The sequence below is a fragment of the Catharus ustulatus genome, chromosome 2, assembly GCF_009819885.2.
Source record: "Catharus ustulatus isolate bCatUst1 chromosome 2, bCatUst1.pri.v2, whole genome shotgun sequence".
Taxonomy (NCBI): domain Eukaryota; kingdom Metazoa; phylum Chordata; class Aves; order Passeriformes; family Turdidae; genus Catharus; species Catharus ustulatus.
Window position 1 is genome coordinate 118,854,957 of NC_046222.1, and position 27,452 is coordinate 118,882,408.

General features: G+C 37.7%; 1 protein-coding gene across 1 annotated transcript in view; it reads right to left on the minus strand.

Moving 5' to 3' along the window:
- Window positions 1-281: 281 nt before the first annotated feature.
- Window positions 282-27,452, minus strand: part of TRAPPC10 (trafficking protein particle complex subunit 10) — a 36,934-nt gene continuing 9,763 nt past the window's right edge. The window contains exons 3-23 of the mRNA XM_033052326.2: window positions 26,999-27,134; window positions 25,719-25,915; window positions 24,188-24,383; window positions 23,019-23,130; window positions 21,773-22,020; window positions 20,306-20,452; window positions 18,342-18,456; window positions 17,784-17,860; window positions 15,890-15,981; window positions 14,670-14,810; window positions 13,696-13,808; window positions 12,198-12,712; window positions 9,663-9,804; window positions 8,360-8,518; window positions 7,471-7,700; window positions 6,555-6,655; window positions 6,076-6,202; window positions 5,234-5,404; window positions 3,720-3,897; window positions 3,118-3,312; window positions 282-2,354 (exon numbers count right to left, since the gene is read on the minus strand). Of these exons, the coding sequence (XP_032908217.1) occupies window positions 2,116-2,354; window positions 3,118-3,312; window positions 3,720-3,897; window positions 5,234-5,404; window positions 6,076-6,202; window positions 6,555-6,655; window positions 7,471-7,700; window positions 8,360-8,518; window positions 9,663-9,804; window positions 12,198-12,712; window positions 13,696-13,808; window positions 14,670-14,810; window positions 15,890-15,981; window positions 17,784-17,860; window positions 18,342-18,456; window positions 20,306-20,452; window positions 21,773-22,020; window positions 23,019-23,130; window positions 24,188-24,383; window positions 25,719-25,915; window positions 26,999-27,134 (3,631 nt within the window). The 3' untranslated portion in view covers window positions 282-2,115. The remainder of the gene's footprint in view (window positions 2,355-3,117; window positions 3,313-3,719; window positions 3,898-5,233; window positions 5,405-6,075; window positions 6,203-6,554; window positions 6,656-7,470; window positions 7,701-8,359; window positions 8,519-9,662; window positions 9,805-12,197; window positions 12,713-13,695; window positions 13,809-14,669; window positions 14,811-15,889; window positions 15,982-17,783; window positions 17,861-18,341; window positions 18,457-20,305; window positions 20,453-21,772; window positions 22,021-23,018; window positions 23,131-24,187; window positions 24,384-25,718; window positions 25,916-26,998; window positions 27,135-27,452) is intronic.

The following is a 27,452-nucleotide window of genomic DNA, read 5'->3' on the forward strand; positions in this document are numbered from 1 at the left end:
ATAAATCAGCTGGAAATTCTTAACCATTCATAATAGAGGGGCTGTACCTGAGAGGTTGCCAACACTGAATTTCTGTGTATAAATAACAGCAGGAAAAGCCTGGAGGGGTGTGCTGGATTTGTGGAATACTGTGGAGTCTCCAGGCTCAGTGTCTCCCTTGAGTGTGTAATTGCACACCAGGTAACAAATCTGATTTTTGCAGACAAAAGCAGCTTTGGTTAAAACAGATGAAGCAATCACTCCTCCAGACCAAAGACAACTCACAGCAGCAGAGAAGTTGATTTCTTTTTAAAACATGTATATTTAGAACTGTAACGCTTACAATTTCATTAAACAATCTTAGTACAATGTTGTGTTTAATCTAACAGTATATTACAGAACAATGTGAAAAATGATTTAATAGCAAACCATGAAAATGGAATTAATAATACCTGCAGTGTCAAAGTCACTAACTTGTTACCTTTTCCAGTTAAAGAATCCCAGCAGTCATTCACACTAAATGATGCTTTGGGTTTTATCCAGAATAAAATGGTATGATTTCCACAGAGAAGGGGCATTCCTTCACAGAAAGAAGATGCATAATAAGAACATTTTCAGCTAGCAGGTCTACTTTATACATCTATTTAGAATTTTTAAATAAAAAATAAAATTAAAGTAAAATGTTTAGACCAGTGTAGAGTGCCTATTTATTTTTCAACTTATTTGTGGTTCTTTTTGGAAAATTTGTTTTTTATTTCCCCTTTGTAATTTAGCAGAAGAAAAGAAAACAATAACAATAAATTTGTCTAATGAGCAGCTCCTCACTTTAGTTTTGCTGGCAAGTATTTGATGTGGGACTGTTTCCTCTGTGGAGTCTGTTGACAACGCACCATTATAGATCTGCAAGTAGAAAAGGTCATTCTCACATTAAATGCACAAGTTTCAATATCAGAAGCAGGACATCAGAAGAAGTTGTAATTTTTCCAGTCACAGGTGAATTTGCAACATTCACAAAAATTACACTTTTTTTTTTTTTTACATTTTTTGTATTTACATTTCAGATATAAATAATGAAATTCTTTAAGTTACATGTTTTAACTTTGCTTCACGATTATTCTACATCTGCAAGCTTTCCTGTATCAAACCAACCTCCTTCTTTCATCATGAATGCACAAGTCTGGCCTCAATCAGTAATAATTACATTAAGCCTTTATGATGAAAGTTTGACTGTTCAAGTATCACATCATACTGAAATTGTTGCCCCAACTTAAAAATTGGGGCAGCAAACCAAGCCACTTGGAAATGGTAACAAAAGAAATTAATCTGGGAACTAAATAAGCCAAATAATTTATTATTAAATTCTATGAGTATCTTTCTTTGGTAAGAAATATGCAAGAGGATAACCCAAAGCCCATCCCAAAAAAAAAAAAAAAATCATATAATATGTGACATCACAGTGTCTACTCTGTGAAGGAGAAAGCCTCAGAAAATTAAGGAATTTTGTTCAGTTAAGATTGTTTATAGCAGTAGCTCTTCCATGCATCTAAGTATGCAAATAATGGAAGTTTAATATAAAATTGCAATGGCAGGAATTAACAATGATCAAACAAACAAACAAAATAAAACCAAACCAGAAAAGCAACTGTTACACCAGTGAATGTCTTGTTGTATGCTCTGTTATGTTTCTGGCACGTGTGTGGAAAAGCCTGTAAATTATTACATTAAAAAAATTCAAGATTTGGATAATTACATCATCCAACTCTACATTCTAAAATATGTAGGAAGCATGAAATAAATCTTTCAGCTGCCCGACAAAAAATAAAGAAGTGGTCCAAAGATTTGGATTTTTTGCTTTTTGTTGCCCTGTGTTGGTTGTTGTGATGCAGGGATGTGACTGCAGGGAGAAAACCCAATAGCTGACACAAAACATACTAAAGTGGCAATATAAACTAGCTGACACAAGCCTCACTGTACACTGAAATTGATACAATTGTCTGGTGCTTCCATGGCCAGTACACCCCGAGTGCCACAGGTCTCCTTGGAGTTAATGTTGACACGAAGACTGAGCAGGTCATTATCCCATAAAGTGCTTTCATATCCAGTTCCTAACGGCTTGCTGCTCTCCACTCCGAGCTGTCACGTCACATTGACCTCCAGAACGTGGTCGTCCTTGCTGGGAATGACAAGGATTTGCATCCCTGTGCTGCTGTTGAAGACCTGGCCCGGGGAGAAGGGCTGGAGGCGGGGCATGGGCAGCCCCTTGTGCTCCCCGCTGGCTGTGGAATGCAGGCTCCCCCTGCTCCTGATGCTGCTGCTGTCAGCCTGCTCGTCCACGTTCTTGTCCACAGACAGGTTATCATTTTCAATCCAGCTATCTGTTTGAAAACAACACCAAAAACATTTATTCTTTATTCTTTATTCTACCAATTGACTCTAACAGGTCATTTCAGAGCTCCAACAGCTTAACACGTGTTCACAGTTACTGATCATCTCTGCTGAGGTGCACCAGATGTAACAGAGTGAATTCTATTGGTTTCAAAGGAAAACTTCAATAGCATGACCTCACATCTGTCACAAGCTAGAAGGATGCACACTGGCAGCTCCATTACAAAAGCTGTGTTGCTTCTATGAGTGAATTCTCACTGTAGCTCCAGGATTACTCATCAGTATAGATAAATACTCTACATGGCTGTGGTGATTTAAACTCTGCATCTAATGTAATGCCCCAATTTTTCAGCAGTTCTTGTATTTCACATTTAATTCCTTGAAAACTGGGAAAAAATTTCAAAGCTAATGAAAACACCATTTAGAGAAAATGGAACTGCAGGATTGGATGGTTATCGAACAGTTTTCACTTGATTGTAAATCCAGTGACAACTGATTTGCATCCTAATCTTTAAAGGAAACAAATGTAAGAGGACAGTGCATTTATTATTCCTCCTTAGAGATTTAAGTGGCAACCCAAATTCCAAGTCCCCATTAGAGCAAGTTTCAATTTAGGACTGTGAGTGCAGGTAGCAAAGACACCTGTGAGTACATGAATGACTGAGTCCATATATTGTCAGTGCATTTCTTGCTTTGCTTTTCTCTTTACACAGTAACACAGGAAAAGCAGAGTAATTTCTGTAATGTCCTTACCAGCATCAAGCTGCATGGAGTGAGCAGAATGGTGAGGGAGGTATTTAAACAATCTGACATCAGGGAAAGGCAGATACCCAGCAAACAGTGGCATCACTTCCATGTGGACTTTGTGAATTGCTCGAGGTGCTACAGGCATAGAAATCACTCCAGAGCTTTTTCCACACACTGCCCAGTTACTACTGTTGTCAACAACTGCAAGAACAAAGAGAAAACACTATAAAGATCTTCTGTGGAAAAAATGGAGAACCTTCAGGATAGTTTTAGAGCACTTTGAAATCTGCATTTTAGCAACACCTAAAAGCCCACCAGCTTTTATGTGTGAAGAGCTGTGCAAGGGATGAAAAGAACCCTACACAGAAGGGACCACAGTTGGGTCTCAAGCATGCATCCATCCAGTCTGAAGAACATTTCTATTCCACTGGAAGGCAGATTAATGAGGAGAAAATAAAACATTCCCAGTCTAGCAAAATGAAAACTGCTTTACTAAGCAGCTGTACTCACAAATAAAGGAATTTATGCCACAGCAAGTCTGGCAGATGTCATTGTCGAGAAAAATCCAGGGAAAAATTTATCAAAATGCTTCAGAAAAATGTTCTTACCTTCATACATAAGTTTTGTTGTGCAATATCCATCTGATTCTGTTAATGCTTCATCTCTGTCAACCTCAGAGAGCTCAACAAGCCGGGTGATGGACACCTCTAAGGAGCAGAGTGAGCCTGTTTTACAGTACTCTGCATCCAAGGGTGGGAAGATTTCAGTTTTCACATGGTACAACGTCTGTCAGGAAGAAAACAGTGCTGTTATCAAGAAAAAAGGGGTGTTTTATTTGTGTTCAATTGAACTGAACAATGGATACAATACCAACTTTACACGTAACAGACACATCCCGCATTATTCTTAATGCAAGAATCACTTAATAAATAATGTTCACTTCATGATCTTGCTCAGTTTAAGAAAATCATAGAACATGGAATCCTGGAATGCTGTGCAACAGTTGGGACCTTGCAGGGACACTTTCCACTAGATCAAATCAAATTTGATTCAATCTATTTTTGATACCAGCAGTGAAAATAAAATTTTTTCTTCACTTCTCTACTTTAACACAGCCTTTCATTGCTCCTAAATGGACACCAATCTTACTATTCAAACAATTTTTATCAGTTTCTTAGCTCTTCCCTTTACAGACCCATCCCTCAGGTTCTGAGTAATACAGAACTACTTCATCCCTCTTCTTTTCATAGTCCCTGGAATAACAGTGACCAAATCAAAGAACTGATTTTTAATTCTTACAAAATTAAATATCTACCAGAAAACTCCCATTGTTTCATACAGGTAGCTGTTAAAAACTCCAGAAAGATTCTGATAGAGGTGCCATAAATGCCAGTAGGCAAACAAACACCAGGAATGTTGCTCAATGCCAGTTTGCAACAAGCAGGTAGAAAACACTGAAAACAGACAAAATGATTTAAAAAACAAGAGTATTCTCATGATGTTGCTTTTTACCCAAGCAGCACAAAGGGTAACACTGAGTTTAGAGATGAGATTAAATAATGTTGATAAAACTTCCTACTAAAGGAATTCTACCTAGACTATGAGCTTCCTAGCTGATCAAAAGAACAAAAAGTTTGTCCATAAAGGGGAAGAAGAAACATTTCAGATAATGGCCTAGGAAACCCTAAATATTTCATTAGAGGAGCTCATCTCAAGCACTGCAAAAAAACTACTCAGATGCTTTCAATAGCAAAGATATTTTGGAAATTGCAATTTGGTTTGGAGAGCACAATCTTAAGCCAGCAGGGAAAAAGCAGCTCAGTAAGCTGCAGACAATCTCCATGGCACCAACCCAGGAAGGTGAAAACAGTAAAAAAATGGAACATGATTAAGCACAAGTGTTTTAACCCTCACTGTATTTCTGTGGTAAGGATATGAGTCCACTACATCACATCAGGCTGCACTTCTATCACTCACAAACGGATTCCAATGATTCTAAGTGGGTGTCAACCTCATGATATAAATAGAATTTTTCTAATATATTTCTTGATTTTCCCCTTCCACTTATTAGGAAACCATATTCAGTTAAGAGATGCTACCCTGTACTTAGAAGAGTACTTACAAAAAAATTTTCCACTTGGAATTCGTAAGTGAACGGCTTCAAGGTAAAGGACTGTTCTTCAGAGGTAGCTGGACAAAAGCTGACTGAAAACAGGCACTGCAAGGAGAGAGGGAGCTCTTTTGTCCACTTCAATTCCCATACAAAGAATATTGATTGCTTACTGAACACAACCTGAAAGAGAATGTTTAGAGTGTTAGCTGCTTTCTTGCTCTGAGAAAGGAGGGGAAATGCACACATGCATGTTTGTCTGTTCTGACACTGGTAGTTTATAGAAACAAACTCAATAAATTATCAGGGAAATTCACAACAAAATGACTAACAGTGCATCTTTTTCACAAGGCACATCTTTTTAAAAGGATCTATTTCACTGTCAGAATCAAGAGTGAAAAAACTCCACATTCAGTGAAGCAAAGTTCAATTTCTCACTTAAAAATAATCCAATCAAAAGTGAAATGTAATAAAAATTTTAGTATGTTCTTATATACTTTTTCTAGGCACCATGAATGAACAATTTAATATGTTCAGACAAGGCTGAAAGAAACTTCAGGGTTGCCCAGGGAACTTGTGGATGCTCCATCCCAGGAGCCAGGCTGGATGGGGCTCTGAGCAACCTGGTCTACTGGAAGGTGTCCCTGCAGGGGATTGGAACTGGATCATCTTCAACTCCCCTTACAACCCAAACCATTCTATGATCCTGTGGTAAGAAACTGTTCTGCAATTCAACTGCTTTACAGCTGTTTTTAATTGGAAAACAGTCTCTACCTGATTTTTTCTCCTAAAACCCAATGACAAACTGCAACCATAAGATGAATAAATTGAATAAACCAGCAAGTGAATTTTACCTGTTGATCTGCAGGGTTGAGAGGTACCAGCTGCAAATCTGTACACTCAGCAGAATTTTTTAGGCTGTAGTCTGAAAGCTGGAAACAGAGTTCTGACAAATTCTGTACACAGACTTGCACATATTTCCTGAAAAACAGACACAGTTTTCTCAATGAGAACCAAAGACTTACACTGGGAGAGCCTACATCCATAAAACAAGGTTGTAAAATATCCTCTTTCACATTAAACAAAACCAAAGAACTACACAAAAACAGGATAACTGGGTTCATCCTGCGGTCTTATTTCCAAAACCACAAATTTGTTTTATTGTCATGAAAGAACACAAGAGGAAATGCACAAGCTTCCAGGGGGAAGACAGTAAAAGCCCAACTTACATATTAATAAAAAAAAAAAAGGTTGCTATAAATATGAGTGATGAAACCCCAGCTCCATACTTTGTAAGAAGGAAGAAACAATAAATAAATAATGAGTACATTACCGTTTGCCAGCTGACAACAAGGAATGCTTGGCATTAAAGGGTATGCAGAATGTTAATGCAATAATAGTGGAGTAAATCGACCAAGGACAATCAATGGTCACCTAAAGGAAAAAGGGAACACAGTTCTTATTTGCAGTGGTCTTTGGCACAATGATTTTGCTTTTCTTCTCTTTTCTAAATGAAACTTCTCTCATCAAATGTCTCTATCTAATGCATCCAGGAGGGGAAGAAATAAAAATTTTTTAAAAATTAGTGTGTAAAATCTAATCTGAAAAAATAGAGGTTTTTGTTTGCCTGTGAGTAGGATAAGAAATCTCAAAGCAGCTTCTCCTCTAAGAAATGACATACCCAGTTCTAAAGATTATAAATTAAGGAAGGGGAACACAAGAAAAAAGGACACCCAATGGCATCTTAATACAAAAACCTGGTAAAGGTCAGCATCAAATAAACTGCTGTAAGATTTATTATTTAAAAGTCTTTATAATATAATAATTTAATATATTAAATACAAGCTCAAAATATGTTTTTAAAATGCATTTAATGTATATTAGTTTTAATTTGAAGCAGCACAGTTGACTTCATCTTCCCCATTAATCAGAAGCTGGAATTAAAACACCACCATGCTACCTTTTACAAAGACACAGGTACCTCCCATGCTTTATAAACTTGTTACAAAACTAAAAGTTCGATTACTAGTCAAGGGAACAGTTGATAATTTATTAACCATGGTGTATATTTCTGCTAATATTTACAATTTCTTTACATTTTAACATTTACTATGATTTTTGCATGTGCGTCTTGACAGAAATTAAGTTCCAAATAAGCAAGCTCCCCTTCAGCATCTCTTCTATTTTGTGAAGTGTTTACCCCTTCAATCAAATACATTTCATAACAAAAAAGTTCAGCTACATCTTACTTTTTGGTCAACAGTAGCCATGCAGTTGTCCTGTTTCTGCTTCTCTTTGTTTTTTCTGTGATTTTCTTTATTTGTAATATTTTCCTTCTCCACTGCAGATTCTGTGGCTGATGGCAAATACATGACCTCTAGCTCAAATTCAATCACATGATAAGCAGGTGCCACTGGCAAGCTGATGCTTGTGATCTTCTCAGAAGACTGAATCCTTAATGATGACTCTGAGATCTTTTCTATAGATGTGTAGAATGAGAAAAAAGAAAATAATAGAAAAATATGTGGTGCCATAACCACTTCCCAGCAAAGTTTGCAAAAACAGCAATGAGAAACCATGCTAAAAAACTCCACAGTAATCTCTTCAAACCAGCACATGTTAAATATTTAACTTTCCAGGAGTAATGCTCTATCCTTCTTTAACTGCAGGAAGGTAACCACCACATATTATTCCATGCAATAAAAGGCTCCTTCTAATATTCAGGAAAGAACTGAGAGGGGAATTTAACAACAAACTTCAAACCAGCTGAAGAGCTATTTAAGCTCATAATATGACAATTATTCGAGTTTTTACGAAGTGAAAGCACCTTGTTAAGTCTCATAACTTCACTTCAAGCAACCTTGGTTACACACACATGCAGCAGTGGCACATGCCTTCTGGATTTCATCAGTGGAAGTAAAATTGTCCAGCTATGTTTGCCAAAGTTCATACTACTACCTTGAGGGTGAAAATTTCAGACCTTTCTTGCACTGAAGTTCTCAACTGCAAATCCCTAAAATTGTTCTTAATAATGACTATTGACAAACAGTGTCAGTGTTGTTAATACTGTAAGTACAGGTTGCTTCAGGATGACTGCTCAGGCTTTTGAAGAGTTTTCATTTTCAGTTGCTGGCTTACCCCTGGTGTTGGAGTAGATGACAGCCTTGCTCTCAGGGTGGTACAGGATGGGCATGGCATCCGCGTTGCTGAGCTGCAGAGTGTCCCCACTCTTCATGGTGTAGTGACCTGTGGTCACTGTGAACTTCACCTTCTGGGGAATGCCAGCCAAAAGGCTTTCTGCAGGACAGAGCAGCAATTGTTAACACATTCCAGCACGTGGTTACAATGCACTAAAGCTTGTTAGTTGGTCACACACTGGAGTAACTTCCAAGTGTGGGGTTTTGGTGTTATGGGACAAACCAAACCCAGCTCAGATACAACTTGTGTGGAAAGCACTTGTTTCAGCCTGAGAGCCCAAACCCACTGCATCTTGGATGGCTTAGATGAGCTGTCTCTCTAGCACAGATTTCAATGAAATACAACAACCCCAAAGAAATTACTGAGCTTTTGAAGTTCTCCAGGTTGCAGACAGCTCTGTATTTTCACACCTGTGATTCCAGTTACACCCATGTGCTGTATTTACATGATCAGCACAACAAGAATGCCAGTGTCCACACAGAATCACAGCTACCAGTTTCACAGGAGTCCCTAATTTGATTTATGCTCAATATGCCTGTCCTTCCTTTGCCACACACTGCTACCTGGAATGCCAGCACAAAATTCATATTAACTCCTCAGCTGCCACACTCAATAGCCTGAAAACAAATCACTATTAAATTCCATTGATACACTCTAATAAACACTACAACTAGTGTTCAGCTGTCCCTAAAACCAATGGATGCATTCAGTATTTATTTTGAAGTTTGTATTATCCTCTCCAGTAGAGAATCCCTTACTTATTTCTTGTAAATATCAAAGGGACTCTAGCATTAATTTAGGAGGAATTTAGAAAGAATACACGTTGGAAGGGGCTGCTCAGGGAGGTGGTCACTGTTCCTGGAGGTGTTTAAAGGCAAGACTGGACATGGCACTCAGTGCCATGGTCTGGGTGACAAGGTGGTGTTTGGCCATAGGTTAGACCCAATCCCAAGGTCTTTTAAATGTAAAAATTCACTTCTAATCAGTGTGGCAGCTCAAATGACACCTGACATTTCAGTGACACTACATGTTCAAATCTATGTCCAGAGCCACGCACTGGAATCAGTTGCTCAAAACCATCCATCACAGGCAGGACATTATAATGGATAATTTGAAAAGCAAGGTTGTATTTTAGCCTCACAATGCAGAGAAAGGCAAGCTGAGTATAGTGAAGCCATGAAACACTTTGTCTAGTCCCAGAGGAGGAATCACCAAAGCAGTTTGAGCACACCAGGGTACGTACCAGTCATGGGCTCCACTTTGAGCTGGGGCTCCTGGGAGTACACGTCGTACTGCACGATGGGGTAGATGTGCAGAAGGACAAACTGCACCTTCCCCACTGAAGTGCACAGCTGCCTCAGCGTGTATGTCCCAGGTTCTTTGGCCTTGGGAGAAAAATATTTGAATGGTTTTTATTAAGTTTAAGGAGATACTTCTAGAACAAGCTCTCTACTAAAGAACAGCATGTTTCCATGTCATTTTTATCAGGTACTTGGGGTTTGTAAATTAAAACTGCAGATTTCAGAAAAATCAATTTTCTGAGTAAATAACAAGATTTGCACAAAGGAGCCCCTTTTGCCCCATTAAGACTGAAGCTCTGGAGTGCTGTGTGATTCAAGAGAAAACACTATAATTAACAAGTACTAATAATCAGGATAACTAATGTAGTAGCTATGCTGTCAGTTTGTTACTTTGGGGTGTGTTTTGCCTTGTTTGTTGGCTGGTTGTCCCCAAAAGTGCAACATAGATGAAAAAACATTAAGTACCTAAACAATACCTGTGTTTGTTTGGCTAATTCATAAAAATAATTATAATATCCTAGGCACAGCTTTCAGCTCCAGCTATTGATTTCACACACTCCCCACCACACACCCTGAGTCAATGTTTACAAGAAAGTAACACATACATATTTAATTTCCAACTCTTCCCATACCCTGAGTAATGGGATTCTGGATGTTTCTTGATAAGATTAAAAACAAAAGCAAATCTGTAACACCTTCTAGTATATTTAGTCTTGATTCTATTTGTTCTTAGGGGCTGCTATGGAATGGAAAGTGTTTTCTTTTTTTCATGTGCAACTTTCCAAGTGTAATACATAAATAGCAGTGCTGGGTATAACTAAAAAAGTCTACAAGTTATGGAGAAAAGCTGTACCAACTCAACAGTCAAACCTCATGCAGTTATTTACACGGCAAATCCAGACTGAAATTCAGTATTATGCATTCTGACATTAAAGTCACTACATTTTAGCACTAAAAACCAGAAAAGCATGAGTAAAGTAATACATAATATACACATACTTTAAATCTTAACATGGGATGGGAATACTGGTCTAAAGAATTTAGACAATGCTTTCTGATCTCTTTTAAGGCTTAGAAAAATTGGAAGATTGCTGTCAACATAAATAATGCAAATCATCAGTGTAAGGTCTACAGAAAGGATCAAACTCCCTCTGGGTCACAGAAGCACAGTCATTCCTCTTCCTGCAGAAGTGGTGCAATTAAGCATTACTTTAAGAAAATTCAGAAAACAAGCTGTCAGTGGTTTCTATCCTCTGGCCATATCTGTAATCCAGTAGAAGTGACACAGTGTATTACTACAATGATAATGATTTTTTAGTAAATATTTTGTAAATACTGCAGCTCAAATCTAGAGAAGCTTTCATTGTTTTATCTAGAACTACACTGTTACAATTATAATACTCAGATTTTTCCCATGAAGGGCTGGTAAATCATGCCTTAAATTACTACATTGTGGGATTCACACTGAACAGTCTTCCCATGCAAAGCTCTTTTCTTGAAAGGAAGGTTGGGAAAATAGCAAAATTATAAAAGTAAGGCTGTCCATCCTCCAGTGGCCACCAGATTCACAGCAGAACCAGGCAAACTCAAAGCAGGGCTCTATCTAGCTTTTCATTTATCTCCTCTCCTGGTATTTCCAATCCTGATCCCAGTAACCCCAAATGCCAGCTCAGTGCAGTCCCTAACAGCTTTCTTCTAGTAATGCTCCTTCATCTCAAATCCAGTTTTACACACATGTGAATTCATTTTACAGAATATGGCATTTCCAGCCACCAAGGCCTCTGGTCCAAATCCCATTAAACTGTCCCAATCCTTTGAAAGATGAGAAACCTCAGAAGTTAGGTCAGTTGGTAGCTCAAATGACTGAACTGCCATTCCACAGGTGATAACTAGTAACTAATAAGTTAGTTAACTTAGATGATGACTAATGGGGACAATTTCACTTCTAACATCTTCTAAATTCAAATACTTGTAGCTGATCTCAATTTCTTCCAGGTAGGTTTACTACATCCCCCAAGTGAAAAATTATTTTACCACCCTCTGGAGAGAAGAAAAAACCCTCTGTCAACCAAATTTAACCACACAATCACTTACTGAAGGGCTAGAAAAAGAATTCACATCAAAGCTTTCAAATGCTATTCTGGATGACCTCAGCAGTGCAGGCAGACTTCATGAGTAGTACATTATATTGAATATGAATTTATCAATTTAATTTTTGGCAGCAATAGTCAAGATGTTTAAAATAAGTTTTGGAAGGCTGACTCAAATGATTTCAAGTAGAAGAGTCATCTGTATGTTTTAGCATAAACACAACAGTATCCTTTCAGTGGAAATGATGGCACAGAACAACAAAAAGCTGCAAGGGGAATGGAAGATCCAAGTGTAAGAGGAAGCAGTGCAGGCACCACCCACCAGCACCACACTCTTCCTCAGCCAGCATTCCCAGCTTCTCTGTCACGAGTGCTACAATCACATACCTGAATATTGAACGTTATTTTATTGTCCCCAGGCTCCAGAGTCAAGTTGCTGCACTTCAACACGTGAGCCCCATCCTCCAGGGTGAGCCCTGAGGGCACGTCCAGGGAGCTGCTGCTCTCCTGCCTCCGCAGCAGCATGTGCGCGTTCTTGCAGATGATCCCTGCCGTGTTCAAGGAGTTGTCCGAGGGGCTCCGCTCGTACATCTCCGACAGCTCCAGTGCTGGCAGGTTGTTTCTTGACAAAGGCAAGCCTGCAATTTCACTTGGGAAGGTGATGACACCGTTGGAAGTTTTGTGCTTGGTGAGCCACTCGGCTGTTTTCCTGTAGCTGTTCTTCTCAATGCTGAAGTGAACGTGGATGGCAACCTGGTCCACCTGCACGGGGATGGGCATTTGGCTCAGCAGAGTCAGCTCGATGGACAACTTTCCACCCACGTGGACAACTGCATTTGGAGGGTCAAAATGCAGAGTTTTCAGCTGGGCAAAGGAGTGCATAGGCAATAAAACCTTTTGACCTGGAAAGATGAAAACAGGGATTTTATTATTCTCCAGTGCTGCTGGAGATGAGAAAAATCTTTCTCTTAAAAATTCAATCCCTAGAATTAAAGGGATCAACAACTTTTCTACAAGGAATCACTTCACAACAAATCAATGCTTTGCAATTTTTTAACTTGCATGACAGTTAAATGATGCTGAGATTTGTTTTCCAACAGTTACTTAGACTAGAATTTCTATTTCCAGACTATTAAAAACAACTGAATTGAGCGAGATTGTCCAAGGAGAAGTTGAATATTTCACTACTACAGAACACAATAGCATTAAGTGACCAACTTCCCAGAGCTGGTACAAGTTTAAGAAACTAATAATCAGGCTGTGCCTTGAGCCAGCAGCTATGCAAGGGATTTTCATTCTCTTTTCTACATTCCAAAAACAACCCTAAGGCAGTACCTAAAATTAATTAAGAATCAAATCTAATGTAGCATATTACTTATGGGACATCTAACCATTAAGAAAAAAATTCTGCATAAAAATAAGCAGTCTTCAGATCCACAGGAAGTATTCCATATGAATTTGAATTATGATTAATATCTGACAAGAAGATATTACTGAAGCAGGATGAAGAATAGAGAGAGGAAATGAGATAGACAAAATAATAAACTGCCAAGTGGATGAGCACAGATCTAACACCAAAATCCAGGAAGTACCATCACAGAGCATGCCAGCAGGGAGAGACAAAGGTTAGGAATTGAAAAAACCAACCACACAATAAATTATGGACTGTTAAAGCAGAAAAACATAACTGAAGGAAAACAAAGACGTTGCAGTATTCAGGAAGAAAATGTTAATTAACCTTTCATCTTTGACTAATCTTAACTAGTGTAGATTTATAAATGTTTTGGTAAATACAAGTTCAGACATTATCCACAAAAAAGCCTCCCCATCTACCTTTAGGGGACAAGCAGATCAGAATAGCTCAGGTTTTAAGACCCAGACTTACCTTGGTTCTCTGCTTGCTGATTGGTAAAATCTAGGATTTCTCGGCAAAATCTTTTCCGTTCCTCTTCTGTTAAGTGATTATCACCAGCTAAAAGGCTGCTTGTTTGGAGATAACTGATGAAGTTAAGGAAACAGGAGGTAGAAACCCAAGACAGTTCAAAATTTGACTGAGAACAAAACATTCAAGTACTGCTTTTCTGATCTTTAGAGACAAGATCTGCTTATCATCACTGTTATCTGGGATCATAGCAGATCTGTGATCATCTGTTATCATCACTGCACTTTTCCACTAGAAAAGAAACAATGGAAGATTTGCCATCATCAGAGTACTGCAGAATCTCAATACTTCTGTAGCAGACCTACTAAAAATATGATCCATTATTAACCACTGCAATCTTGCCTCATCTAAAATGATTAATGAGCATATAAAATTCATTATTTGACAATAATCCATGCAGTGTGCAAGTTAAAGACACAGTATCTTGCATCACACTGGTCAACATTTAGCACTAAATAATCTTGAGTATTCTGTTTTATTCCAATTTACCTGGCTGAGAATCTGCCAGTTGTTATAGCATCACTTACCACAACTAAGTCATAAGACATTTTTTAAAATTTTACGTGCCGGGCATATAAATGATCACTTGGATATTTAGCTAAGAATGCAATGTTACTGGCTCAGATTCCTTATGAGCATTTGCACTGATGTAGAAAAATTTAAGAGTATTTAAAAGTGATGTGAGAATTTGCAAAGGAGGCTGATGTGTATAATCTGTGTCTTGTAAAAACACACAAACCAACAAAAAATCAGCACAAGAGAATACACTCTGTGGTGTCAAAGAGCTGTCTCAGCTCAGACTCAGAATGTCTGGCTGTCTCTACTGTTAAATAAAAGTTAGAGATATGTCAGAAAAATAACCCCAAGCATCATTTTCTCCTGTCTGGATTGTTCTGGCTCTGCCTGTTAGAGGATACTTTTCTATCTGCCCAAGTTGCTTCTGACACTCAGCCAGCTGCTTCCTCGTGTGTGTGACCAGCAGTGCCCAGCCCTCAGCAAGGTAGGTTTTCAGTGCTCCTTGGAGATACACCTCCGCCTTCTGGGGACCTTTCTTCCTCCTTGGAAAATGAAAAAATGAGCACAGAGCAATGTGAGAACCTTTACAGCCATGAAAACTCTACATCTTTTCTCAAAGTGCTGATGGGGGAGGAACTGCAAGTAAATGCAGAACAAACTGCAGTGAACCATTATGACCTTTAATTTTATCAACACATGGGCCTTCCTTTACTGCAATTCACTTAAGCAAGTAGAACTGCAATTAATGTCATTATTCCATGTCAGTGAAAGGCTCCATATGCAGATCTATCCCAAGGCAGAGCAAATGAGGTAAAAGAACCTCCCACAAATGGAACAAAAGCCACCTAAAGCTTCTGACAATTAACTAAAAATTTGCTTATTCAAACATTTTAAAGCAGAAGAATACTTCAATGAAAATTTTATCACCACACAGCAGTTCCATGGCAGTCTTTAAACCTAACATTACTCCCTCTGGTGAAAATTTAAGTTAATTTAGGAGAATCTGTTGCAACATGGAGATCAGACTGCTTAAGTGAGTATCAGTGGGAAGCATGCCCCAATACATTTTCCAAAAAAACCCACTTATGACTCCCAAATTTTTCCAAATAAGAAAAACAAAATGACACTGAAAAATGCAGGAGGTTTTCTCAGTGGATTTGAACAGCAGGGATAAAACCAAAAACTGTATTTGGAAATCAGGAATAAAATCAGTGTTTCACAGGAGAGGAAACCACCACTCAAATATGAAACTAATAACTCTCCAAAGACATGTTTCCTGGCTTTATTTTATAGATGCAGTTAGTATGTAGTTAGTAACTGCATTTACTGTAGTCTGCTCCTAAGGAGACTTGTTTCAAAGTTTAGTTATCTTTCACACCCTTTCCTCCCCAGAAGAAAGAATAAAGGACAGTTAAAGGTAAGAGTACAAAATCATGAGGTGAGAATTAAGGTTTGATAAAAGAGATTGCTAGGGTTCTTCTTTTTTTTTTTTAATACAGCCTGAAAACATTTTAAAAAATACTTTTTTAAATTCCTGTTTAATTACAGCATATCTTCCTCAGGGATAATACTCCAACTTTTCAAAGGCAATGCATTTAAGACATTTTAAAGAGTCATTTACATATAAAACTCTGCCAAGTCCTTTCCCACAAGCTTAGCTGAGCGAATTCTTCCAATATTTGTGTACATTTCAATGGTGGCATGGGACAAATCCTGTTTAAAAGAAAAGAAACCATTATAAGCTTTATGTATTTTTGGCAGCTGTATGGCTATTTCACACAAACTCAGAGCCAGTGACTAAGGTACTGCAACAAAATGGCCAGAATGAGGCACATCTGCCCTGAGCACAAAATACACAGCAGTTTGTAACAGGTCACCTTCACTCCTCCTGCAGTGGTCATATCCCATATCTGTGAATGCTAAGTTATGATCACAATTATTACTTTCACAAGTGTAACTTAAAGGAATTTTGCTGGCATTCCCAAATTGAAGTTTATCTCTCATCTTTAACCTTGATTTCCAATGCAGCCACAGTGTCCAAGTTGTCACCTTCTTCCCCTTGCTCCCCTTGCCCTAAGCTTTCATAACAGCAGCAAACCTTTCTCACAAAATTAGCAATTAGAACACAGTGTTCAACCACCCCACTTCTTTCTAAAGTCCATAATAATCCCTGGCCAGATATGTAAAAATATTTTTAAAAAGTCACATTGTGACAGGATAAAGGAGAATGGCTTCAAACTGGTAAGATTTTTTTTTAATGCAAATAAATTATCTTAGGTGTGTTTCTATGTTTTAAGTAATTCTCTCTTCTTGTCCACTGAATACAGAGCAAGATTTAATATGGGTATACATCAAATGTGTACATTTACATGACAGCTACACAGAATCTATCTGAAACCTGAATTTCTGCTGCATAAAAGTGCAGTCATAAATACAAAGGGAAATGGCAATTCCTCTAACACTACAGACCCACTTAGTTTCTTAAATTTAGGAAGTTACTGCTGAGCTTAGCAGAGATCTTTAGGTGCAAGTTGGAACTGAAGAGGTAAGAGAAGCTGGCAACTCTGAAGATTTAATTCTGATCCAGCTACACAACTACTCCTATAAATAAGGAACAAAAGTGAAACCCAGGATCTTCAGACAAAATGTTTTGAGACACTTTCTTTTGATAAAACTTTGTAAAATTGAGTATCACATAGTTTTCATGTTTCAAAAAAAAATCCATATTCTTTCAAGTTTTCTCTAGAAAACCTTATTGGCCATACACAAATACAAGAAATTTTAAAGGAAAATTATTTAAGGAAAAAAAAAACACAACCCAACAAAAAATATCAGACTAAACCCTCAAAAAATCAAACACATTCTTGTGACAGTCAAGATTTTTTCTGTTTTATTTAACAATCTTATATTTGAAAAATAAAACCATCAAAACAAAGAAACCTGAAATGGTTACAATGGCTCCTCAGTAGAGGAGTTGTCAGGAAATAAAGATGCACAATATTAGAATCCTCACTGTGCATCAATCTATGCTAGGTACAACCCTATTATTCACAGATGTCCCACAGTTTATATAGTAAAAAAAAAAAAAATCAACATTTTGTAATACTCATTGCAAAATGCAAGCCCAAACCATTTAAAAGGAAGGAAATTAACACCTCAATATGCTTCTGGGAAAGAGTCAGTTAATTCTGAATTTGGGATAGCAGAACATGACAGCCACGACATTGGTTTTTTTAATATCTAAGTATACATACCCAGAGATAATAACCTCCAGCTCATGAGTGCAAATATTAAAGTTAATGCAAATATTTGAAACTTGGGGCCCCAACAGGGTTCCAGCTGTTAAACAAATCAGCCTTGTTGTGCTCAATGTGCAAGAAATAACCTTTGATACCAAAACATGGAAATACAGATTTATGTTCTCAGTGTGTCTTCTCAGGTTTGAAAATTTGGCCTTATTCAATGCACAATGTAAACATGAAAAATCAATATAAATAAGCAAAACTCATACTTACTAAGTAGTGTTTTTCAAAAGCTTCTACAGATGATAAGGCCTCTTTGAGTTTCTTGTAAGGGCTCTGTGATGCATTGGCTTTGGAAAAAAGCAGGACAAGAGATGTCACTTACAAACACATTCTGAGAACAGCATCCCCCCATATCCCATCTCTGCTTTTTCTCCAGTAGAAAGTAGAGAGAAAACTAAAAATTAATATCACTTTGTAGCTCCAGGTGCAGGTTATCTATTTGCACACAATCAAGGATGCTCCATTTGTTTTTCCAGTAATTTTATTTTAAATACTTGTCTGAAAGCATGAGGAACTTAATTCAAACCCAGTGCTGTTCAAGATCATTCACCTAAATGCTGATAAGTGGAGCATCGATGGAAAAGCTTATACTTACAACAGTAAGGAGATGCACTGGTAATTTGAAATACTCAACAGGCATTAAAAGAACTTGTAGGAGATAGTTCTATCAATGTGTGTGTGTATATGTGGGGCTGCTGAAAATTCTTGTGACTGATGTACTTGTATGCTATGCATTTCAGACAGTGTCAGCTATTGGAAGGACAGTACCTGTTTCAGGGCGCTCTGCTCCCAGCCCTGCTAACAGATCCACAGTCCTGTTAAGGTCTTCTGAATTGGGTCCCTTCTCTGACACAAGTCCACACAGGTAGCCCAGAGATTTTAGCTGTAAGAGAAGCCAGATGCTTGCTTTCAATAGGCTATAAAATCGATATAAAACTCCTCTTGTTCTATTACATCGTTCCATTTTCATCGCTTTCATATTATGCTGCTTACAGGATCTCAAAATTAACTGTCATTCTCACAGTATAAAGTAACTCATTTAATTAAGGAACTAAATTGCATTTTATTTGCTTACTCCAGTATTGGAACATGTGTCTACACACAGAGATCCCTACATGCACAACATCTAATCTGAGTAAATCTTACTGGTTTTCAACATAAACAAAGGTTCAGATGTTGAGCAGTTATGACCAAAGATTATTTCTAATAGCTGTGTCTGTGTTTTTGAAAACTGAATCATCAAGAAAAGCAGGCAAGTCTGCAGTACAGTGATTAGGCAGCTTGGAAATTCACCTGAAGTATTGCATTAAAGTGAAAATCTTCCTGGAAATGACATTAGCACAGCTAACAGTGTTAGTACAGTTAACTACCATAAAACCCCTTCTAGACAGCAGCTGGTGGCTCAGCACCCAGAATATTATCTTAAAGAAGCTCTTATCTATTGGCCATTTGGTTAATTTACTTAGAAAACTCCATCAGCTATAAAGCTAAGCTCACAAAAGAATAAAGGTCACAGCTTCTCACATTACTCCACACCATAAAAAATGGGGAAGGACATGAACCTTTTTTTTAAAACTTTATTTAAAACTCCACTTAATTTTGTCACTAGCTGCTAAATTTCTTCATTCACTAAGTTCAACCTTACTGCTACTCATTATCCTAAAATTCTTCATTTTACCTTTTGTATTAGAAAAATGATGGAAAGGAAGAACATTTCCAGCTCATGCTGGAACATAGCTTCCATAGAAACATCTAAGGAGCATGGGAAGAATCTGATGCACCAAAGAATTTTAAACAATTCTGTGTTTCATTAATTCTGATATTCACCCCCCTCTTTTTTTTTTTTTTAGCAGTAACTCTCCAAGGTGAAGTTTCATTTCCCTGCTTTTGTAATAAAACAAGGACCTCAAAGGCTCAATTACAGGATTATTAAGTCTACTGAAAACGTGACCAAACTATGATTAAAATAAATAGCAAATATTCCACCGGCTATGCAAACAAGAGGCTGAGTCTTCCAAAGATGTTGGTCTTCAGAAACATCCACAAATACCACAGCAGACTATTTCAGTAGTTTCTGAAGTTTACCTTCCTTCTAAAATGTTTTTCAATAGGGGAAAGCAGTAGCAACCTCAAACATCACATCTTTCACAGAACAGAGTAAGTGAAACTTGAAATTTAGAGAAGCAGTTTAACCAAACTGCATTAGAACATTTATGGTAAAGCCTGGTAAATGACAAATTGGAAATTATTTGCCTCTTTCACAAGCCCCAAGGGTCACACCTTTAATGAAGGCAGGGATCTATTACTGCTGTACTAACATGCTGGAGAAATAGTGACCTGTGTAAACAGACTTCTGCAATCTCTATTTTTAATGATAAATGCATCCAAATCTGGGCATTTTTTCTGCTGTATCTGAAATTCACATGCTCTCCCTTCTCAGTCACCATGGACTGAGCTCATTCTGGAGTTTAATCAAACTAGTGATTAATTATCAAATTAGTGATGAGGAAAGGAGGGGACAGAAAAAGAGAAAGATAAACCCTTGTAATTCTCAGACTTCAAATGACAGAGGAAAAAGTGAATATAAACATGGATGGGTCATCTAGACTAGACTCAAGACAATGTACAGAACCCAGTATTAAATTCCACAATAAAAAGGACAAAATCTGTTTCAGGGAAACAAATATTTTATTTCAACATTGTAATATCACCACCCCACATCATTCACTCACCTTCTCCGTGGCATAGCTCCACAGGCCAACTGTGTGGGAAACATTTGCATCTATTTGAGCCCTATCACAGCAGCCTTCTATTCTCTGTAAGACTTCCAAGCAACTCAAAAACACCCAGCAATCCAAAGCTCCAGGAGGAACTGAGACCTGGAGATGAACAGATAAAATTAACTGGGAAATAAACCATTATCTGATGAGAAAATACTTCAGCAAAAGTACTTTCCTTGATAAAACACAGCAAAACCTCTTGGAAGAGTTTACTCTCAGAACACAAAGTACAGCCCAACTCTTGCTGCCTCCTTAATAATTTGCATGTATTAGCTCACAAAACATATTAACTAGATTTGATACATTCATCAAGATGCAAGAGAAGGAAAGGAAGACTAATAGGTCTTGGAAAATTTCCAGAACTCTGAAAACTCAGCTTTAAAAAAATAGAGTTAGGACAAATTTCTGTAAGTAGTCTACTAATTTCCTAAGGAGACATCAGTTCCAATTGAGACTGAAATGAAATGTGTAAAGAAGTGTTAAAAACCTGGAAAAAACAAATTAGTCTCTAAGATTCCTTCACAAAAATAAGCTTATTCATCTAAGGACAAGGCATCTGTCATGGACAATTAATTTAAAAACGGAGATGAAAACAAACAAAGAAACACAAAAAGAGAAAGACCAGAGAGTCTGACACTAGTCTGATACAGGACAGACCTGGGGTGCAGCAAAAGGTGAACTGTAGGAAGTGCCTTCAGGAATCTGGAAGGCTTCATTTTGGAAATTAAAAAAAATAAAAAAAACCAAAACATGACAAAATGCACACACAAATCATACTATCTGTGGGAATTACACATTAGTTTGAGAACACATGAAGGTGTCAGCAAAGCATCTGAAGCAGATCTGCAGTTTTTAAATGCAGATGAACAGATGGAACTTACTACCACAATGTCAGACAGGCCAAAGTTAGCAGCTGCTGTTATAATAGCACAGCTAAAACTAACAGAGCACTCATGGGATGAGGATATGGGTAAGCCAAGCCACAAAGTGATATTCAAAAATCATCTCTTTTTTTTTGTTACAGGGGATTAGCCTGCATAACAGCATAATAACCACTCTGCCTTATTTACCTTCAACACAACACTGCTATGGATTTAAATTATGGGAACTACAGTTCAACAGATTGGTAATAAAACCATGAAAGAAGCAGGCACATGACTATCAGTTTAGAGAATGACTTTCCAGGTGAAGACTAAAACACTTTAACTAAACAGATTTTGTTCCCAGATGTGGTGTCTCCTATTTCTTGCCAAAAACATCCTCATGATGACACAATCAGCTGCAGCACAATGGTTACTACAGCTAACTCCCAGCCAGTGCTCACTGAATGCTGGTCACCGACAGCTAAACTTGAAACATCTCGTTGGGTCATCACTGGATGAAATGAGTCACATAATGGAATAGATGACACTGACTCACTTCCAGTAGCTTGAGTTCCTGCACACAGTTGTGAAGAAGCTCCAGAGCTCGCTGGGAAACCTCCCAAGGCCTCTGCAGGAAGATGAGCAGCGTGCACTGCCGAGAGAACAGGTAACTACGCAGGTCCAGCAGCGTCGCCTCTTGGTTCTGAATCAGCTCTCTCTTCTCCATGTCTATTGGTTTCCGCAGAATTAAACCATTCCAGCTCCTCACTGGCTGGCAAAAAAACGTCAGCCAGTTTGCACCATCTAGGTAAACAAAGGTAATATCCAACAATCAACCACTGCTTGCTAAGAAAGCCTCTTCATCCTCCCTCCAGGGGCTGTGAGCTGCCTTAGTCCTTCCCAAGTTTATCACATGGACAAATGACTCAATGTCTTAACTTCAAAAAGGAAACCAAAAACCCACCAGAACTTCCACAGTGAGGTAAGATAACTGAATTTCACATTCAATTCCCATAGGCATCTTCACTTAATTGTATGTTTGTTATCAGTATAGTGGCAGTCAGTTTGCAATTTATTAGCAATTAAGCCTACCTGAATTTCAAAACAAACAGGCTTTATCTGCTGAAGTATTTCTTACTCAGCCTTCATGGATGGATGTGCCCCTCCTGCCAGGTATTGCATTGGGTTCAGTCAGCACAAATCTATTTCACTGCAATTACTCCTGCACTATATTTTCACCAGATTCATAAAACATATCTGATTAGAGCTGTTATATAACAGCATGTGCTTTAGCTCATTAAAACAGTTTAAAGCTATTTGATACTTCTTGCACAGTAATTTTTCTTGAAAATGAAGTTAAATCTTCTGTAGTGGAGATTGAGCACCTATTTCTATTAAGTTTAGCAGTGACTACCAAACATCTTGTGTAATTTGAGGCAACACTGAATGCACTTTTCCAGGAAGCTCTTCACTGAAAAACCTAGCAGTGAGCTGTAAAACAGCAGCTGTATCTCAGCCAGATCAATACTTGTGTCATTTCATAGTTCAGGGCTCTGGTTGTAACAATCATCCCATTAGAACAAAACACAGGTTTTCATTAAAAATTGCTTCTAAGCCTCAGGGACAAGAAATAAAATTTTGTTAAGACTGTAATTGATGGACACTTGTGGTTGCACACAGCACAAAACAAGAGCACAACCTGCCTGGTGCAGCCTCCCTGTGACTGCCCAAAGCACAGGGCTGCTCAGCACAATGAAGGAATTCAGACACTCAACATTTATTTCACATTTTCAGACACTTACCACCAGCCCCAAAGTTGACAACATACTGAGAGAACAAGGCATCCAGCTCGTCATACTGCACCAGGGCATCCTCAAACTGCTGCAGCATCTCAAAGACAAAGGCCAGCTCTTCCTTTTGGCACACAAGCAATACAGGGAACATGTTACTGACATTATTCATGTCTGGTATTACAGCCTGTCCCCACCCCTCCACAGAGCTCCAGGAACTACTTTTCCTAATTTTCATTTCACATATATACAGAAAAACCTGCATTGGAGAAGATTTTTTCCCAACCCAGGGAGGTTCACAAAAAGAGATTAAGTCATACAGCTCTGCCAGTAAATTCTGATGTGCATCCAGATCCTGATTCCCTACAAGATATTGCTCACAGATCTATTAAAAGTTTGAACTTAAATAAATAAATGAATAAATGCTGAAGACTCATCTCCCATAATAGTACTGATGATTTCCCCTCAGTTTACACTGTGAAAGCATCAATTGCAGCACATCATAAAAGGGTTTTTTGTACACAAAGCCAAACTGCTAAGTAGAAAAGGTCTCACAATTAGATATATCCTATGCAAAAGACAGCTCATGCAGTCAAAGGAGACATGAGGATGTGGTGGAGGAAAGATCACTGTACAGGGACAAGAAAATTCCAAAGGAATCAAGATCTTTAACTTTATCAAATCAGCTAAAACAAAATTGTATTTATAACTACATAAAAAATAGAATTCATGACACTATCTATATGGATGACTTCAAAATAGACACTTTTCTAAATATCACCTCCATAAATACTGATAACAACCTGAACAAAGAGCAGCATTCATATGAAATACACAGTAATGGGACATTTACCCCAAATTCAAGATCAACTACTAAAACACTTCTTAGATGCAATTCGTTTGCTTCAATTGATATTCATAAACCTTTGACAAGCCTGAAGAGATTCTGCTTTTTTAACAGCAGGAAACTGTATTACTGCATTAACTGTATTAAAAGGTAACTCAAACCTGCTGCAAACAGGATCCAAAAATGCTGCTTTTAAACCAGTCTCCATAATTCCTAACTCAGTCCTCAAAGAATGATCAGAAAATGAAAAGTACCAGAAATCCAACCACAACAAAACAGCACCATTTTTAAAACTAGGACTGAAATATTTTCTTCAATACCAAGAGACTCTTACCTGGACCATGAAATACTCGCAGAAGCTCCATCCTGGCTCAGTCCTTTTCTCTCTCAGAGTTCTCATGTCATCTTCAAACTTGCCTAAGTTTTTGGTAAAGGACATGAGCAGCAATGTCCTGAGTTTGGTCAGGAAGGCATTCCAAGATTCCTGAGAACGGGAAGAGTCTTTCAAAGGGTCAGAAAGTACCACACATCTGAAAGAGATTGATAAAATTGTATTTGAGGAGGAAAACACATAATTCACATATAAATACCCAGCTGAATACTGTGCATACTTGACAAATAGAGAGTGAACAACATTTAGTTTTTCATTCCACATTAATCAGAGGAAAAAAAAACCAAGGTTGAGGGTCATACAAAAAAAAACCCCAAAGTTGAGGGTTATGTTTGTTTGGAGGTAACTGTGTTGGGGTTTTGGGTTTGGTTTTGGTTTTTTTTTTTTTGGTTGAGGTTTGTTAGCTTTTAAAAAACTTTTCATGTGATATAGTTTATGAGAAGAGTTTTACCCAGAATGAGTACTCTAAAGCTTTTTTTTTTTTCCTTAAGCAAATAATAGATACATTATTCAAAACTACTTAAATATAAGTAATGCTGTAGCTATCCTAGAAAATAAAAGTCTGCCTAGCAATACAAATCAGCAGAACAGCAGATATAGCTATGCCTGATAAAGATATGTAATTTTGTATTACACAAAATACAGGATCTATTAGATCACATATATTCAGCCTTTCCTAACTCACTTGAAATAATCATCCACAATAGATTCTTGAAATCTCTCTATCTGGTTTTACACATCCTATGCTAAAACTTCCTCTGCTTTTCTCAGAAAATAAACAGATCCCATTAATTCACAAATAAATCAACTTTTTCACAGCATCTTCCTTCCTCAGTTTTTCTATCATAATTTATTAACATTCTAAAAACTAATGATCTCTCTAATGACAGGAAAATCTCTCATCCCAGTAAAACACTATTTCTTGTTAGAAAATCCCATTTTTCTGGTTTTAATGAAAGCAAAAACAGTTTAATTACTATTTCCTTAGAATAAAGCCATCTGAAGAAACTGGCCTTATGTCAATTATCTCAGAGTGGAAAGGTGAGCAAGTGAACAGCAGAAAGTGCAATGGCAAAAAATGAACCCTATTGGCTCCATATTCCCTACTCACCTCACTCCCACTACCTGTAACTCTGCTAAGATCTTTGCAAGCACCTAAGCAAACAAAAATCCCTGAAGGTCTAAAAGCTGATTATCATCACACTGCTCCCCTTAAACCTCTCTTAGCCAAGAGGAGATAAGTGAAATCTAATTGAAACACATTTCAAAGCTGCCACAAACCCAGGAAAACTGAAAATAAAATTCCTCCCATTATTCTTTGTGCCAGCCTCTTTCAAAGCACAGATCTTACAGAGCCACCAATCTGAATGCTGGACATCAAGGGAAATCTTTAAATGAGCAAGGAATATCTTGCATATGGAGCTGAGTTTATAAATCAGCACAGAAAATGTTTTGCAAGCCCAAGAACGCTCACCTGTCACTTTGCTTGTTACAGAAGTCATTCCTTATTTTATCTACTATGGAGGTTCGGGGAAGGATATTGGTTTTGTTCTTTTTCTTGGCATCACTCTCAACCACCACAATCAGCCAGTCCACTGAGCTGTGAGCTTTGAGTACGTTCTGCCACTTGGTGATGTCATCCTTGACTGCGGTTTTGTACACTTCCGTGTCCTGGGATGAGAAGTGGTGAATCATCAAATCAAACAGACATTCTGAACAATTTCAAAAGGCAAGTTTTGTTCCAAAAGAAGGCAAACAGAAAGACATATTAAATGGAATTAGTAAGGACACTTACTGAAAAAAATCAAATGAGGCAAAGCACAGTAAAATTCTAGTCTTTTAATTTAATTAATTTCCAGTATTTTGGTTAACAGCAAACAATAGTATTTGGTACATTATCATTCTTTAGATGACTGAAATTAAGATCTTTAAACATCATTTAAGCTCTTTATTTTACACCTTCTGGAGTTTTACAATAAAAACATGTTTGAAATTACAAAGCTGAACGGTTTTATTCTCACATAGCAACAGAAGTGTGATATTTGCACCTTCTGCACTGTTCAATTATCAACCTGTTTGAAAGCTTTTTCATAAAAATTGGTTTTTTAAAAAGCAGAAGCATTGTTTGAAATTAATTTGCTTCTGGGTTGGTGCTACACAGATAAATTCAGGTAATTCTTAAGGCTGTTCTGGATTCTTTTGGACTGGTCACAGATCAGATATCGCCTGTGTCCTTCAAGTGGATAATTAATTCACAACAGAGGCAAACCAAAAGGCAGTGAACTGGAGATAAACAGGATTAAGACATTCCAAATCTTGCCCAGTTAAATTGCTGACATCTACCAGTACCTGACACACACAGAAGATGGAACTAAAGAAAAAAAAGCCTATCTTTAGATTTCAGCACACCAACAGATCATAACTGAACTACCCTGGCCACATTTCTGTGTTATGAAAGAAGTGCAGTGTGCCACTGCAGGATCACTGTAAGATCCTGGGGGTTTTGTGACAAAGCACTGAAACAGGTTATTCAAATGCCTGTCCACTTAGTGTCAGGTAACATTACAAACAGATACTGCTTATGGCAAGAAGTGCTAAGCTAAGTTTTATTTCCAGCAATGTATCAGGTATGCATGCTTATGCAACCCAGGCTTAATTGTTTTGACTTTCTGCTTGTGCTATCTGTTATTTTCATTTACTTTGAACAATTTAACTTTTACATTTTAGTTTTTCCTCACTAGTTTTTTTACTTACACAACATTCTGTCCAATAAATATGAAGAAAGGGAAAAGTCAAAAGGGCCTTATTCCCCTCTTTGGGTAGTAGCTCCTCCTTAAACTGAACAAAGTTGGATTCCAAGTGAATCATCTTCGGGGCACGGCCGTAAGACCTACAGAGTTTAAAAACTGACATTAGTGGACAGAACAGAAAAATGAACATGTGGGGAAGAGGAATAAACTGAAATACTCTGGCACTGGAAACCCACAAACTACAGTTAATGCAGTTTGTATAACTAAAATTTGGTATTGCTTGAAATGAGATAAAAGCCCCTTTTTGAAGAATAGGAACTAGAAGCCCTTCAGCTTTCAGTAAAAGATTTTCTGTATCTCTAAGACAAGTAGAAAATACCAAATAAGAGAATTCCCCAAATATTTTTTCACTCACAAAACAGTGCCACAGCAAACTTTCTGAAGGAAAGTACCTCTAG